General features: G+C 40.5%; 1 protein-coding gene across 1 annotated transcript; it reads left to right on the top strand.

Moving 5' to 3' along the window:
- Nucleotides 1-45: 45 nt before the first annotated feature.
- On the top strand, nucleotides 46-17158 carry Syce3 (synaptonemal complex central element protein 3). The gene is made up of 2 exons (XM_071609131.1): nucleotides 46-154; nucleotides 17001-17158. The coding sequence occupies exons 1-2, from the start codon at nucleotides 46-48 to the stop codon at nucleotides 17156-17158; spliced, it is 267 nt and encodes an 88-aa protein (XP_071465232.1).
- Nucleotides 17159-17814: the final 656 nt, after the last annotated feature.

The following is a 17814-nucleotide window of genomic DNA, read 5'->3' on the forward strand; positions in this document are numbered from 1 at the left end:
AATGCCAGTCCATCTCATGGCAGCTTCTTGCTGTGCACCACCTAGATGGCTGATTCTGACCCTGGGGAAAGAAATTACGACAATATGCTACGAATGCTGTCAGACCTGAATAAGGACTTGGAAAAGCTATTGGAAGAGATGGAAAAAATCTCAGGTAGGATGCTTTCCCAAACAGCATGCCTTCTTTTCAATAGCTTGAATATTCCCCAAACTTCTGAGCTCATATCCAGTGTTCCTTCTCCTAACAAGGCTTTCCTTGACCACCTTCCAATTTTCATAGCAGTAGCTGTACCACAAAATTTGACCCTAACATTGGATGACCTTGAATTATTTTCTGTGGTTTTGCATTGTATTTCTGCAATTGGACTATTATTATCTTCTTGAGGACAGAAATAGTGACTTGCAGTTGGTACATTACCAGATACAACTCACATGTAATGACAACTCACATCAGATGATAAACAGGTGACTATGATATCTGTGAGCAGACCAGGCAGGGCTTTCTTTCTGTAAGTCATTTAAATAGAAAGTGTTCAGCATAACAGTGATAAGAATGGGAGATACATTCAGTGGACTGAATGAGCAATAGGACTGAGCAGATTTCTAAATTTGGGGGAAGAAATGTTAGTTTATTGTCTTATTTAATCTGTTTCTACTCAGCAGCGGTAGTAACACCATTATAATTTTATTTGTTCTTTATTAACTCAGAATATATGTAATTCTTATAATTTGTGAGCCTAATCTTTGCTAGAAAAAATAATAATGGAAAACAAACTTTAGAAATCATGAATACCTTAGGGTTGGACATGTAGCTCAGTGGTAGAGCACTTGCCTAAGCATGTACAAAGCCCCGATTTTGATTCTCACCACCACAAAAACAAAGCAAAACAAAAAGCATGCATACTTTAACTCAAATTTTTAAAAAAAGGTTTTTGTTTGTAGTACCAGGTATTGAATCCAGTACCTCATACATGCTAGGCAAGAGCTCTGCCACTAAGTCATATCCCCAGCCCTTTTTTAAATATTTATTTTTAGTTATAGGTGGACACAATATCTTTATATTATTTTATTTTTTATGTGGTGCTGAGGATTGAACCCAGTGCCTCATGCATGGTAGGTGAGCACTGTACCTCTGAGCCACAACCCCAGCCCCCAGCCCTTTTTTAAAAAGATATTTTTTTAGTTGTCAATGGACCTTTATTTTTATTTATTTATTTATCTGTTTATATTTGGTGCTGAGAATTGAACTCAGTGTCTCACATGTGCTAGGCAAGTGCTCTGCCACTGAGCCCCAGCCCTAGGCTCTCCCTAACCCTTTTACAAATTTTTATTTTTGAGACAGTTTTGCGAAGTTGCTTAGGTTGAGCTTGAACTGTGATCTTCCTGCCTCAGCTTCCCAATTAGCTGGGATTACATGTGTGTGCCACTATGCCCAATGAAAACAAACTACTTTAAAAGACATTATTCATTTTTTTTAAACATTTAGTTTTTAGTTGTAGATTGACACAATACCTTTATTTTTTTTTATGTGGTACTGAGGATCAAACCCAGTGCCTCATGCATGCTAGGCAAGTGCTCTACCTCTGCCTCGACCCCAGCCCAAGATATTATTCATTTATTTAAAAAAAAAAGTATTCATTACAGCAAACTCTAAGAAATTTCTACTTAAAAATGTTTCCACTTTTCTGCCTAGATACTGGAAAGTTTTAAATATATTTTAAACTACCTATTTCAAAAGTTCTGTAATTCATTTTCCACTATAAACTATGTGACTCTTTCAATCTAGTGAAATGTTCTCTTTACTTAACAGCACTCACTGGGTATCTACCATGTGCCATTCTAGGAATACAAAGTCGAATAGAGATGGTCCTTCCTTAGATGTGGGTGGGGAGCAGACACAAACATTAGGATGACTAGTTACATTCCCTGGACTCATGTTAAGGCGATTATTTCCCTTTATTGAATTATTTCTTAGTTTTAGTTTCATATGTTTTCTTATTTTGTTAAAATATTTTTTAGTTGTAGATGGACACAATACCTTTTATTTTTATGTGGTGCCAGGGATCGAATCCATGCCTCACCCATGCTAGGTAGGCGTTCTACCACTGAGCCATAACCCAGGCCCCTATTTTCCTCTTTTATAATTCTATTTATATATAAATGTTCTACCTGTTATCAAATTTGGGGGTAATGTAGTCTTTTTAACAATTTCTCTAGCAGTGTGTCAGCTGCTGAAAGTATGTTAGCAACATATAAGCAGTAGCAGATTAAATGATATTTGAATTGTATAGTTTACCTTTTGTGCTGGGTGTGGTGGCTCACACCAGTAATGCCAGCTACTCTCGAGACTGAGACAGGAAGATTGCAAATTTGAGGTCAGCCTAGGCAACTTAATGAGACCCTGTCTCAAAATTTAAAGATAAAAGGACTGGGGATGTAGCTCAGTGACAGACCAAGCCTGGGTTCAATTCCAAGTACCACAAAAAAAAAAAAAAAAATCATACCTTTGGTAATTTTTTAAGCAATAGATGTTCTCGAACCCAGGGACTCAAATCCTAACATCAAAATATTTTTGTAACTGAAGTATAAGCAACAGAATAATTTCTTCATATTGTCCCTGGGATAAGTTAGGACAGTTTTTATTGGCAGAAGTAAGATAATTTTGGACCAGGATTATGTCATCTCTCATCCTGACCCTTTAGGTTAGATCTGAAGTGAGGCTCAGCATGTAACCCGTGACCTCTGATGCCCCCGCAAAGACCTTTGACTTGTTGTTCTTTGGATCTTTAATCATACCAAGGAGGCAATCCCTAACAAATGTAAAAATTTCAAGCAATATCAAAGGCAAAATCTTAACTCCAAGGCTTAAATTCCTCTTTCTCTACTGTCAAACTTAAGTCAGGACATGGCTAGGACAGCATTCCTGGCACAAGTTTAGCTGGCATTTTTGCTCCATGAGAGTAGAGGGTAGCAAGGTGGGGTTACCCCCGCAAGTCCACCCCATCCTCTCCTATCAATTTGCAAGTGATTTATGACTCGTGAGGGTCGTATGTATAGTAGGGCAGAGACAGCTATTCCATTCATAACGTTATGTTTTAAAAAGTATAGTATCAGGTCTGGGGCTGGGGCTCAGCGGTAGATCACTCACCTAGCACTTGCGAGGCCCTGGGTTTGATCCTCAGCACCACATAAAAATAATTAAAGATATTGTATCTATCTACAATTTTTAAAAAAGTATAGTATCAAACTATTTTCATTATTAACCTTGAAGCTCCCCTCATCATTCTTTTTCTTATTTTATGATTTTTAACTTTTCTCTCATTTATTCTTCCAGAGGAACAATATAGATTCATTTATTTAATACTTTATTTGGAATTGTGTTAAACCTATACATTAATTTGGGAAGAATGATTTTTTTAGGGAGGGTACTGGGAATTGAACTCAGGGGTGCTTTACCATGTGCTATTTTCCAGTCCCTTTTTTTAAAATATTTTGTTTTAGTTGTAGCTGAACATAGTACCTTTATTTTTATGTGGTGCTGAGGATTGAACCCAGCACCCCGCACATGCTAGGTGAGCACTCTACCACTAAGTCACAGCCCCAGCTCCCCCGGTCCTTTTATTCTTGTTAAGTTGCTAAGGGCCTTACTAAGTTGCTGAGGCTGGCCTGAAACTTGCAATCCTCCTGCCTTAGCCTCCCAAGCTTCTGGGATTACAGGTATGTTCCATTGGGTCCAGTAAAGAAGGATATCTTTTTAACATTACGTGTTCTCATTTAGGTAGAGTATGCCTCTCTAAATTATGTATTAATATGCATTAAGATGTCTTAAAATGAGTTTTGCAAAATTTTTCTGCAAAAGATTTTTTTCAATACATTTACTTCTGGTCTTTATTCCTTTTATATGTAAGGTCTTTTTACATTTTTTTTTTTTTTTGCTACATTAATGCCAGCATGGAGGAAGGCTGTGGATTCTTAGGTATGAGTGCTATTCCAGTGTTATCAGTGATAATGACAACAACTTATGTTGATCGTACACCATGTGTTGGTGTTGGACTCTGCCATATGCCTTACACATATTGTCTTATTTATTTATTAGAGAAAAAATCTGGGGCATAGATAGTATTATTATCCTTATTTTATAAATGAGGAAACTAGGGCTTACAGAATCTAAGTAACTGTTCAAAGATACTTGGGTCTGCACAATCTCTAGAGTCATATTTTTCCACATTCTGAAATTATATGTTTACTATTATAGTATTTGGAAGCAATTGGCTTTTTAATATTTCAAAGACCTCAATGACTCAACCATTGGAGAGTTTTTTTGTATAACTTTTCAGTTTTTTCTTTAGAAATTGCTTTGTTAAGATTATGTCAATCTGGATATTTTCTTCCAAATCATCTCTTTTAGCAACATTTTTTAATGTACCAAAATGATACTATATGCAGTGGAAATTTTCTGGTGTGAGCATTAGCATTTCAAAATAAATGGTTATTAGGTTTATAATTGCTAATCAAATAATAACATTTAAAGGAAATGTTGCATGTTCCATTTTAAAATTAAAAGTAAAATTTAAAATCAAAACAAAGTCATGATGGCCCTGAAGCAAAGGGAGAAATAAAATTAAGAAAGTTTGTGGGACCTCTGGCCACTCTAGCCCTCTGGAGACAGGATGGTAGACTGTGCCCTGAGCTCTGCCGTGGCAGCTATGAAATCCACCTGATAAGGAAAGGGTAGCAGGCTGCAAGGGTGCCTGGTGGCCAGAGATGTGCCCCACAGTGCCAGGCTGGAGCTGCTGACAGCTGGTCACTAGGAGACACAAAGTGCCAAGAGACCCCCAGGTCCTGGAGGGTAGGGGGTAGGGCAAGGGCCACTGCCCCATGTGGTCTGCTGGACACACCAGCCAGGCCATTTTAGGTCTGTGTTTTTAATTTTATCAGTGCTCTTACCTCCTGTACATAAGCCTGAGATTTGGAAATAATAAAACAGCAAAGTGTAGAAGAAAAAAGAAAGAAAGAAAGGGAGGGAGGGAGGTAAGTTGGTTTGTGGGAAACATTAAACTAGTGTTATTTCTTTAGTTATATCCTTTCACCTTATTCAGTATCTAATACCTGTCATCAGAAACACTCAGAACTTACTACTAAATACTACATATTAGATAATTGAGTCTCCACAACAATGTCATACAAGACTCTCATCCCTGTTTTATAGATGAGGAAACCAAGTCATAGTTAGCTGTTAGCTATACTACTCTTTATAACTAATCTACTATTTGTTGTTATCAAGATTTATAACATCAGCTGATCAAGGTGGTGCACCTGTAATCCTCGATACTCAGGTTGAGGCAAGAGGATCCCAAATTCAAGGCCAGCTTCAGAAAACATAGTAAGACCCTGTTTCAAAATGAAAAATAAAAAGGGCTGGGAATGTGGCTCAGGGGTAGGGCCCTCCTGGGTTCCATCCCCAGTACCACATACACACACATATACAAACACAAACACACACACACACACACACACACACACACAGAAGATTTATGACATTTAAGTTCTGTAATCATAACCCCTACAGTCATTGTGACATACATTTTTGTATTCAAACAGATGGAATATTTAAACCTAGTAACTATATTCTTTGATTTCATAAATGCCTGAGAATATCTGTCTGTGCTTATACCTGGATGGCAGTTTGGTGGAGTATTGATAACTTTCTCTGTGGCTTGAAGGAGAACTTGGTGGCACTGTGCAGTGGTGGGAGGCCTTCATTTCCTCTTGAGCAACTTGCTTCTTCTGCCTTTAAGATTTTTTTCTTTATCTTTGAAGATCTGTGATTCCAGCAAGATAAGACTGGTGTTATCATGTGACACTTTTCCTGGGACCTGGCAAGCCCTTGGAACAGTGGACTTGAGAATGCTCATGAACAAATTTTCATTTATTGTTTCGCTGGATACTAGTTGTTCTGTTTCTTTGGTTTCCTTCTTTAAGAATTCCAGTTGTCCATGTTGTGCATCTCCATTTTGCTGTATCTTTTATTATCATTTCTGTAATCAGTTTTATTTATTTGTTATTTTCCATTTTATTTTGTGTGGTCTCCTCAAGACTATCCCCCTATTCTCAAATTACACTGTTGCATGGTCAGTTTTTCATTTATTTCTATCTCAAATATAGAGGACTGATTTTTTTCATGGCCCTCGGTTCATGGTATATCATGATCATACCGGCCCTCCAGCTTAATTTTTTATTTGTCCCCTTTAATCTGTATAGTTCATTCTTTTCCCTCTCTCCACCCACAGAAACAATTCTAATGTGCTTAATGTATGCCTTTCTGTGTGTATGTTCTTGTAAAATGTATATTGGTGTTTTATGTACATATGTTTTTAATTTATGTAAATAGTATTGTTATATGTCTCATGCTATTTCTTATTTTTTTCATCCAGAACTACATGTGTTAGCTCCTTCCAAGATGTGTACAATCTATTACTTTTCAGTGCTGCAAGTTATGCTATGGTGTACATCACCCCTGGCCAGGGTGGGCTAGGCCACAGGGGAAATGAGACTGATGTTCAGGTTAAATTCGTTCTAGGATCTATGGGTGATGGTAATTCTCAGAAAAGGGTACATGGGCCAGGAAAGCATCTCAGTGTGCTTCTATTTTTCCATATTCTGACTTATCTGGATTTCTTGGGAGGGGGGAATTCCTCTGCTTTTCCTAATTTTTTATTGCTGTTTTATTAAAACTTTGAGTTGAATGCTGTGTTCATTTATTTTATTCTTTTAAATCACTTGGGGATGTAGATTTATCTCTGGCATATCCTTTACCACATTCATAAATATTGATATATAATGTTCTTGCTTTTTACTGTTCCTGAAGTCATCTTCATTAAGGTATAATTTACATACAATATAATAAATGCACTTTAAGTATAGAGTGCACTGAACTTTGCCAAATGTGGCATGGTAAACAACACCAGCATCCAAGTGCAGAACATTTTTGCCAACTCCAGAAGTTTCTTTTTACCTTGCCCAGCTCATCTCCAACCTCCATCCCTAACACCATTTAACAACTACCATGCATGCCCCGAGTTTCATCTAGATGGAGCTGCATGGTACATGCTCTTGTATCTGGCTTCTTTGGCTCACCAGTTCAATCAGCACAATATCATCGATGTTATGTACCAGCTGGTGTTAGTCAGCTTCTCACCACCATGACAAAATACCTGATAAAATCTACTTTAAAGGAAGAAAGGTTATTTTGGCTCATAGTTTCTGAGGTTTCAGTTCCTGGACTGTTGTCCCCATGGTTTTGGGGCATGTAGGGGGCAGAATATCACGGTAGGGAGCTAGTGGTAGGACAAAGCTGCTCACTTCATTATAACTAGATGCAAGTAGAAAGAGAAAGGAAGGGGCTGAGGTTCCAGTATCCCCTCCTCCAAGGGCACCTCTTACTTCAGTGACCTACTTCCTTCCATTGGGCATCACCTTCTCAAGGTTTCACCACCTCTGAGTAGTGCCATAGGCTGGTGACAGAGCCTTTCACACAGATCCAAACCCTAGCCACTGGGGAGTTGATAGACCTGATAAGGGTAGTGAAGGTGAGTTATTGGCCTGATCATCTAAAAGCAAACTGCTTCTGATTGGCTTTGCTCACATGTACCCAGAAAACGTTTGCCAGATCAACAGCTGCATACCAGGTACAAGGAATGTGTTCATTTGTTCATTTTTTCCAGCAACAAACCGTATCTGGAGTCACCTTCTGATTGAGTTTGATAATCTGCTGTCATTCTCTAAGATCCATTTTCTGCACAGGCCAAACAGGCAAGTGGAATAAGGATGTGGTAGGAATGTCCCCGCACCTCTCAGGGTTTTAATGATGGTCCAAGCCTGCAGTTTGCAGAAATGCAGCTGCTTTGGTTTACTGCTCTCATAGCTGGAGCAGTCCTGCTTGGCTTCCATTTCACCTTTTGCATCATGACAGCCCTCATGAGTCAGTGAGCCAATGTAGGGATTCTCCCGGTTACTGAATATGCTGTTTCAATTCTGCATACTGAAACTGTGAAAATAAACACAGGGTGGGTTCAGAGGTCTATGGTCCACTGTGAGACAAACCAGAGCTGACACTCCATTGGTCACCTGGCCTCCACAGCCTCAACTCTGACTGGTGGACCACAGTAATGCTCTGAATCTCCAGGAATTAGTGTAAGTTGAGTCTAATAACCCTCAAAAGGTCTGACTACTTTCCTTTTCACAATGTGTATGTGATACTGACCATGCAGTAGGTTCATAGTGAAGAGTGGTGGCCCAAGGACACAACCCTGAGAAATGCCCTCAATTGGAAAAGCAGACAAAGGTGTTTTACTGTAAGGGAAGAGAAAGACAGTCATGGGCACAGAGAACTGGAAGAGTAGCATCATGCCATCCAAGGCAGGAGACAGTTTCAGGAAGAGGTGATGATCAATACAGCCCTGTGTTTAGAAATACTGAGGTCATTTGGTGATTTGGAGAGTGCTGTTTTAGTGAGGACAAAAGGCTTGTGCTGAGGAGCAAATAGCCTTGCATTCCTAATGTGACAGTGAAGGAGCTGTAGCCTAGGGCTGGCCACACCTGTAATCCCAGCTGCTCAGGGAGCTGGGGGTGGGGGCCCTGCAGGATCCTTCCATCCCTCACCAACAAAACCTAGATAGAACACATTTTTAAGGCATCACTGGTCACACAAAAGGTAAGACCCCTAAATAAACTTAAATATAGTTAATAAGGCCTCTGCTGGATCATACTGCACCTCCATATAAATAGAGAAAAGGTGCTGCTTTTTCTGGGTAAATGATTGGAAAAATTCTCCTTTGTAATGAATTAGAAAAAGGCACCCCCTCTGGCCAGATAGCAATCTTCTCATATTGAAGAGAGGACCATAATTTAGATTTCAGCCCCCACTCACTCGCTTTCGCTGAAATCCTTCATGCAAGGCCAAAATTGCACATGGTACCATCAACCTAGTAAGATGAGCCTGGCTCAACTAGGTAGCTCAGCAGGTCATGCAGGAACTGGAGGTTCAATGGTGACAGGCTGGGAACAAATATCCTAATGCTGAAGGCAAAGTCCCAGAGCAAAGCCACCAGAACAGCAGGAGTCGGAGCAGCAGGAGGAGATCTTGCTCTGTAGTGGGATCCTCTGTGTGTTTGCTAGGTCTGCCCTACAAACGACTACAGTCTGGACAGCTTAAACAATAGAAATGTGTTTTCTCACAGTACTGGAGGCTAGCAGTGCGGTAAGGTTGGTTTCTCCTTGGCTTGTAGATGTTTCATCTCCTTCTTGTGTCCTTACATGATGACCCCTCTCCTTATCAGGATGCCACTCATACTGAATTAGGGCCCATTCCAAAGACCTCATTTTAACTAACTACCTCTTAAAATTACAATCTCTAAATACAGTCACATTCTGAAGTACCAGGAATTAGGATTTCAACGGATGAGATTAGGGAGGAAACAATCCACCCTATAACAGATACTGAATCTTGAAACATCAGAGAGGTCGAGAAGCTGAATGTATGACTCTTGCTCAGTACCAAAACCCCTGAGAGTGTTAATTTCCTGGATGGGGGCTACCTCAGCAATGACCTCACATACAAAGATAAAACCACAGACATGCAATGGTAAGCCACTGTGAGTGAAAGAAACTAGAATCAGTACCTTTAGATGTCCAAAGATGAAGTCAGACACAGAACATAAGTAGCTATACGTAAAATGGTTTAAGAAGTAATGAATGAAATAACAGATGAGCATAAAATAAATTTAAGAATGAACAGCCAAAATTGGTAAAAACAAATGGCGATTCTAAAGTGAAAAATATAATGAAATAAATAATATAATGAAAATATAATAATATAATTAAATTAAAAATATAATGAAATAAATAATATTTCACAATAAATATTGTGAAATAAAATGTCATCAATAACAGTTGAAGGGGCTGGGATTGTGGCTCAGCGGTACAGCGCTCGCCTAGCACGGGCGGGACTCTGGTTCGATCCTCAGCACCACATAAAAAATAATAATAAAGGCATTGTGTTGTGTCCATCTACACCTAAAAACTAAATATTTTTTTAAAAAATAACAGTTGAAGACTTGAAAAGAGAATTAGTAAACAGGAAAATAATGCTTCAAAAATAAAAAAGGGCTGGGTGCAGTGGTGCATGCCTATCATCCCAATGACTCAGAAGGCTGAGGCAGAAGGATCGTAAGTTCAAAGCCAGCCTCAACAATTTAGCAAGTCTCTGTCTCAAAAAAAAAAAAAAAAATAGAAATAGCTGGGGATGTGGCTCAGTGGTTAAGCACCTCTTACTAGGTTCAATCCCTAGTACCATAAAAAATAAAAAAGAAGGGGCCAGGGCATAGCTCAATAGTAGAACACATGTTTATCATGCACAAGGCCCTGGGCTAGATCCCTAACCCTGCAAAAATAAATAAATAAAATGAAAAAAGATTAAGAAGGTTTAGCATGGTTCTAATGGGGATCTCAGAAAAAAAGTTAAAATGGAATAATGACAATATTTAATAATATAATGACTGAATCTTCCAGAACTGATGAAAAATTGAATCAGAGATCCAAGAAACAAAATATATCCCAAGCAAAAGAAAATTAAATCCATACCTAGAGAGTGAAACTTCAGAACATCAAAGACAAAGAGAAAAAATTTGTAGGAAGCCAAAGAAAGAGAAAGAGATCATCAAAGGAAGGACAATTGGAATGATTTCCCAACAACAATCATGAAGACTAGGAATTGGTTGGAAAAAACTAAATATCATAAAAACACTATTAACCCAGAATTATGCATCCCAAAAAACTATCTTTTTTCAGAAAGATATTTTTTAAAGATGGACACAATATCTTTTTATTTATTTTATTTATTTATTTTTTATGTGGTGCTGAGGATTGAACCCAGTACCTCACAAGTGCAAGGTAAGCCCTCTACCGCTGAGCTATAACCCCAGCCCCCTGAAAAACTCTCTTTCAGAAGAGAAGACAAAGACATCTGCAGATGAACAAAACTGAAACTATTTATCACAAACAGACTTGCTCTAAAGATCCTCTAAAAGTCATACCAAGTAAAAGGAATGTGATCCCAAAGGATGATTTGAAATTCACAAAAATATGGAAAAATGAGTAAAATGTTAAACATGTCAGTTGGGGCTAGGGTGTTACTCAGTGGTGGGGTGTATTCTTGGCTTCTGTGGGAGGCCTTCGATTCAATTCTCAGCACCAAAAAAAAAAACCCAAAAAATAGATAAATCCTTGGGGCTGGGGTTGTGGCTCAGTGGTAGAGCACTCGCCTAGCATGCGTGAGGCACTGGGTTCCATCCTCAGCACCACATCAAATTGAAATAAAGATATTGTGTGTCCACCTACAATTAAAAAATAAATATTAAAAAATGGGTAAATCCTACTAAATAATTCATTAGGTACATTTTTGACCTTTCAAATTATTTCTTGTGACAGTATTGCTGAATTTTCTGCCTCTACATAACAAGGATCTCCTCTCCTTCAGCTTCCAATAACTTTTCTCACTTCTCTTAAAGCCCTTATTGTTAGTCTCATTAAAGTCCAAAATTCTATGAACAGTGCATTCAAGGCACTTTAAACTTTTACTAGCAAAATCCTTACAGCTCTTCTTGTTTCCACTTATCACCCATTTCCAAAGCCACTCCCAATTGTAGGTTCTTGTTATGGAAACACCAAATTCCCAATACCAAAATCAGTTATTTGTTATTTAGTGCAAGTTAACCCAAACTTAGAAAATGAAAATCAAAACCATTTATGATGACACAGTTTCTGAATGTCAGAAGTCTGGGTGTGGCATAGCTGGGTGGTTTCTGGTTGTTTCATATGAGATCACAGTCAAGATACCAGCCATGGCTTCAGTTTCTGAACCCTGGACTGGGTGCTGGAAAATCTGCTTCCAAGCTTAGGTGGCTGTTGTCGGGAGGCTTCCTATGTGGCCACTCCATAGGACTGGTCATACCTTTGCTCAGAGAAAATCTCAGATGGCATAATGTCATCTGTACCATATTGTTCCACGGATCAACTCTGGTATAAGAGAAAACTATACAAAGCTGTGCCTACCAAAAGGTAATGCCCACTGGGAGCCCACTTGGAAGCTGGCTGCTACCTCTAAAACACAAATGGTTGGAAATAATAGTTTAGTAATGTGGTCGGATATAAGATTTATATACAAAAATAGATTACATTTTTACATATCAGAGGCAAAGCATGAGGACATATTGTGTGTGTGTGTGTGTGTGTGTGTGTTGCTAGGAATTTTTTTAAATAAAAATAAATGGAGCCATAGTTAACTCTGTGAATAGAAAGGCTTAATGTAATAAATGTGTCCATTCTTTCCAAATTCCATCTAAGAGTACAAAGTAGTTTAATCAAAATCCTCTCTGGGGGGCTGGGGTTGTGGCTCAGTGGTAGAGCGCTTGCCTAGCATGTGTGAGGCCCTGGGTTCAATTCTCAGCACCACATAAAAAAATAAATAAAGATGTCCATTTATAGCTAAAAAATATTTTTTTAAAAAAATCCTATCTGGGGCTGGGGATGTGGCTCAAGCGGTAGCGCGCTCGCCTGGCATGCGTGCGGCCCGGGTTCGATCTTCAGCACCACATACAAACAAAGATGTTGTATCCGCTGAAAACTACAAAATAAATATTAAAAAATTAAAAAAAAAAAAAAAATCCTATCTGGATTTTCATGAAATGTGACAGGTTGATTCTAAAACATTTATGAGAGCCCTAAGAGTCAAGAATATAGTAAGATATTTCTGAGGAAGACAGATAGGGACAGAGGACTTACCCTATAATTAACAAGATTTATTATGAATCTATTTAAACTTATGTAAGTATATCATGTTGTATATATAGCTACATAATAGGTTAAAAGCTATATAAGTAAGCTATAAAGCTGTGTATTTAAAATGTTGTCATATTGGGATAGAAATAGACAAACTAAGCAATAAAACACAAAAGAGGGCCTAGAACCAGCACATTGCACTTTTATTTGATATACCTGGTATATCAAGTGGACTCCCACCTCCTCCCTGTTGCAGCACATGGCTTGTTTCCCAGCAGTACCTTTAACCACCTGCAATCACCCCAGTTGATGGCGGTCTCTCCCGTGCAGGAGAGCAGTGTGAACCTCATACCTTGCATGCCACCAGGGCTGCCTTTGCAAGTGCCATCACAAAAGTGTTCTGTAAACACCAAATGAATGAATGAAAAACTCAAGAAATGTGTATTTCTGGAGAATTTTCTGATGATTGTGAGTCTTCCTGCTGTGTGTATTCCAAAACTTTCCATGGGCCCTAGAGAGGGCTGTGTACCTTATGTGGTGTTTTGGTGTCTTGCTGAACTGCCTCTCTGAGCTGTGCTTTGCCACCCTGGTACCAGCTTTCTTTTACCAGTGATCCTAACATAGTAAGGAAGGAACACCTTGTATTTAAATGAGGATGCTAAGCTGGGAGGGAGGTGCACACCTGTAATCCCAATACTTGGGAGACGGAGGCAGGCGGCTGGGATGAGCCCAGGAGTCTGAGGCCAGCCTAGGCAACACAGCCAGTACCTTTCTTTTCGTAAAGACCCACTGGAAAATTGTCCTTTAGAGTAGTAGTGTTTTAAAGGATGGATTGTTTCTCTTTTGTGAATACTGAGTCATTTGAACATGTTTCTTTCTCTACTTTGGCTTAGGAAACTCAGAGTCAAAATTCTAGCTCCTATGGAAGATCATGTCTGTAAGCTGTTACCCGCCTACACCAATTTTAATTTCTTATCTATCTTCTTTACCCTGAATACCTCAATTATTTATTTTGTAAAAGTTTCTTCTTTCTTGAAGCAACTCTCCTTGTATAAATATCCAGTCTTGTTTCTTACAAGTTCTATCTTCTGCAAAACACTAGAAAACAAACACAGTTCAGCCAAGTTCTTTGCCACGTCATGACAAGCATCACTTTTTCTCTGGTTTCTGATAACTTATTCCTTATTTCCATCTGGTACCTCATTAGAATGGTTTGGCCTTTTGTATTTCCACAGTCTATTCTTGATCATTTATGTATTCTCTAAATTCTTCTTTTATTCTGAGCACTTACCAAATTACTTTTAAAGCTCCATACACAGGGTTGGGGTTGTAGCTCAGTGGCAGAGTGCTTGCCTAGCATGCTTGAGGCACTGAGTTGGATCCTCAGCACCACATATAAATAAACAAATAAAATAAAGGCATTCTGTCCATCTACAACTACAAAATTTTTTAAAAAACAAATAAATAAAAAAAAGTGGAGCTGGGGTTGTGGCTCAGTGGTAGAGCGCTTGCCTGGCATGCATAAAGCACTGGGTTCGATCCCAGGCACCACATACAAAAATAAATAAATAAATAAAATAAAGGTATTATGTCCATGTACAACTAAAAAAAATTTTAAAATATAAGCAAATAAAAGCTCCATACACAGTAATACTGTATCAGTTTCTAGCCTGCACTTCAAAGCTCTTGCAGCCTCTACTAACTGCCCAATTCCAGGGCTACTTCCACACTTTCATGCACTTGCTATAGCAACAACCCACTTCTTGGGACCCATTTGTCTTTTTTTTTTTTTTTTCTGTGATACTGAGAATTGAACCCAGGCATACCACTGACCTACATCTGAGCCCTTTCTATTTTTATTTTGAGATAGGGTCTTGCTAAGCTTCCCAAGCTGACCTCAAACTTGCAGTCTTCCTGCCTCAGCCTCCTGAGTTCCTGCAACTACAGATGTGCGCCACCATACCTGGCCTATTGCCTTATTCATTTTTGTTTGACTGATTGGCTGTTTTTTGTTTGTTTGTTTGTTTATGTTTGTTTTTGTTTTTGTTTTTGTTTTGCTTTGCTTTGTACTAGGGGTTGAACCCAGAGGCTATTTTCACTGAACTACATCCCCAGTCCTTTTATTTTTTATTTTGAGATGGGGGTCTCATTAAGTTGCTTAGGGCCTTGCTAAGTTGCTGGGGCTGGCTTTGACCTTGAGATCCTTCTGCCTCAGCCGCCTGAACTTCTGAAATTACAGGCATGTACCACTGTGCCCAGCACAATTTTTGTTTTCATTGTTTTGTGACCCTATAACAAATCGACATAGAGTGGTTTAAAAGACACAACAAACATTTATTTCTCAGAGTCCTGGAGGCTAGGAAGTCAATCTAGTGCTGATGAGAAGCCTTTTCCTACTTTGCAGTCACCTTTTCACTGTGTCTTCACATGGCCAAGAGCAAACTCTCGTGTCTGTTTTATAAGGATACCAGTCCCATTCACATGGACTCCATACCCAACGGCACTCATCTCCTAAAGGCCCTGCCTCCTAATGTTTTCATCTTAGGGTTAGATTTCAACATGTGAATGGGGAGGGGACACAGACACTCGGTCTATATGTCTCTTTGACACATGTGCTAGGCAGCTCATGTATATTACCCCCTTAATCTTCACAGCAAGCCATGAGATCAGGAAGTAGGCTCTGCTTTGCGAAGTAGAAACTGAGTTTGCCAAGTCTAACTCCTTATTCAAGGCCACAGGGACAGCCAGTGAAGAGTTGGGAAGCAAGTTCTGTTCCACAAACCTGGTCCATGTGTCACCATGTCAGCATTCAGCCACCAGCCCTGTGGTAGCTTACAGGCTAACAATTTTCTCTCCTTGGAGCATGGGGTGTCCCAGCAGGGTCCCGCTCCCTGGCAGCACAAGTGAGATGCCCCCAGGTAGCATAACCAGCTAGACAAGAATCACCATGGGGTGGGGGGTGGGGGCAGTCGCCTACATTGTAACAAGTGACCCAAGGGTCACTCAGGCTTCTTTAAGTCCAAGAATCCCTATACTAGCTAGAGTCATGAACTCTGTTGGGACACTGCACACTTTCTTTTCTTTTTAATATTTGTCTTTTAGTTATGGGTAAACACAATGTCTTTATTTTACTTTATATGGTGCTGAGGATCAAACCCTCCTCACGCATGCTAGGCAAGCGCTCTACCTCTGATCCACAACCTCAGCCCTACACACACCTTTTCTAACAATTTTCCCTAACCAAACAGGTGTTACTCTGAGCTTCAAGTCTGCCATGTGGCTGACCTTGCTTGTGTGAGATACACTTGTGCTTTTATCACTAATCATGCTTCTTGTATCATCTTTGGTTAATTTCCTTGAAGACATTGCTTCCCAGAGTACCAGTATTTTTTAGCTTGACAAAGAGGAGTGTTAAGGAGAGAGATCCACTGTGCTGCGCTGTCACACAGAAAGGGTGACCTTTGTTCTGTGAAGTTCTAGAATGTAGAGCCACAGTGATGGCGCCTGGTGAAAAGAGGGGGTTTTGCATACTTCCACAGAGTCTGCACAAGAAGCATATGTTCACCTGGAGACCCAGGGCACTCTGCCCTCAAGCTGCTCTCAGAGGGAAAGATCAGTGTGGACATTGAAAGCGTCTCATCGGGGAGGCAGCAGAACCTCCCCAGGAGAAGCCCTGGCCTGAGCCTTAATGAAAACACAGAGTTGTACAGCTGCAGGTGGACAGGTATCCCAGGCCACGGAGCATGGAGAAACATGAGAGTGAGGACTTGTAGGACTGGGAATGGTTGGCCTGCCTGAGCATGTGAACCAGGTAGACTCCTGTGGAGGTCACCCTGAAGCCACCAGCTGTGAACTGTGTGTCAGCAAGGACTTGGGGTTTGCTCCATTTTCTCCCGGTTCACATCAGACTGGCCTCCAGCTTTTACTGTCATGGGCTGATGGATCCAGAAGTTAAAACTGGAAATTAGGGAGCATCATGATTGCTGTTTGCAGGGAGTTTTCATAGGGGGTTTTATGAGCCCTGTGGTGGCTTACAGCTAACAACTTGCTCTCCTTGGAGCATGGGGGGTCCCAGCAGGGTCCCGCTCCCTGGCAGCACAAGTGAGGTGCCCCAGAGCTGCAGCGCCACCTGTGGCCTGACTGGGCCTGTCTGGTTGTTGCAGTGCAGGCGACCTGGATGGCCTATGACATGGTGGTAATGCGTACCAACCCCACTCTGGCGGAGTCCATGCGCCGGCTAGAAGACGCCTTCCTCAACTGCAAGGAGGAGATGGAGAAGAACTGGCAGGAGCTGCTCAGTGAGACCAAGCGCAAGCAGTAGGCCCCGCTGCCCATCCACGCTGCCACCCATTATGCACTGGAGCCACAGAGACGGGCCAGTGACCCAGATACATAGCTGTGTGTACAGCACTTGTTTTTCAATAAACTTATTTTTAAGCACAACCTGAGGACCCTTTCTGTCCTGTGCTGTGACCCACTCAGCTGTCTGCCATATTTTGTGAACTCAGCAAGACAAGGGTAGGATGCAGATGCTTTCAATGGGTGGGACATGTATTTGGTGCAGTTGTGTTGAGCATAAGAAAAAAGAGCCAGACAGGGGCAAGCCAAGTCAGTGCTGGGATAGGCAGCAGCACTCAATCGAATTTATTTACCTGCCTAATGTGGATTTTGAAGTGGGTAGGGAGAGAAAACATTCATTTCTCATGCTGTGTACCCCAGGTCCTGTGCCAGGTAGCCCACTGATGATCACATTCTCACGGCTCTCCTGAGAGGCAGGTGTCCATTATGCCGCTTTTACAGAAAAGGTAAAGATGGGAGGTTAAATGCATTGTTTTGAGTCCACATAACTAAAAAGGGGTTCATTTAGAGGGAAATCTGGGGGAAGGGGATGGGAGCCTGGCAGGGCAGAGAGACCTGCAAGTTGCAGAGGAGCCAAGCAGTCTGTCAGGTCTAGGCAGGGCCGTGTGCAGGGCTCCA

Source organism: Marmota flaviventris, chromosome 3 (genome assembly GCF_047511675.1).
Source record: "Marmota flaviventris isolate mMarFla1 chromosome 3, mMarFla1.hap1, whole genome shotgun sequence".
NCBI classification, from domain to species: domain Eukaryota; kingdom Metazoa; phylum Chordata; class Mammalia; order Rodentia; family Sciuridae; genus Marmota; species Marmota flaviventris.

Excerpts from the sequence above, each read along its gene's own strand:
- Syce3 (XM_071609131.1), top strand. The coding sequence starts at position 46 with ATGGCTGATTCTGACCCTGGGGAAAGAAATTACGACAATATGCTACGA. Across the intron at positions 155-17,000 it reads AGAGATGGAAAAAATCTCAG|TGCAGGCGACCTGGATGGCC; the intron begins GTAGGATGCTTT and ends TGGTTGTTGCAG.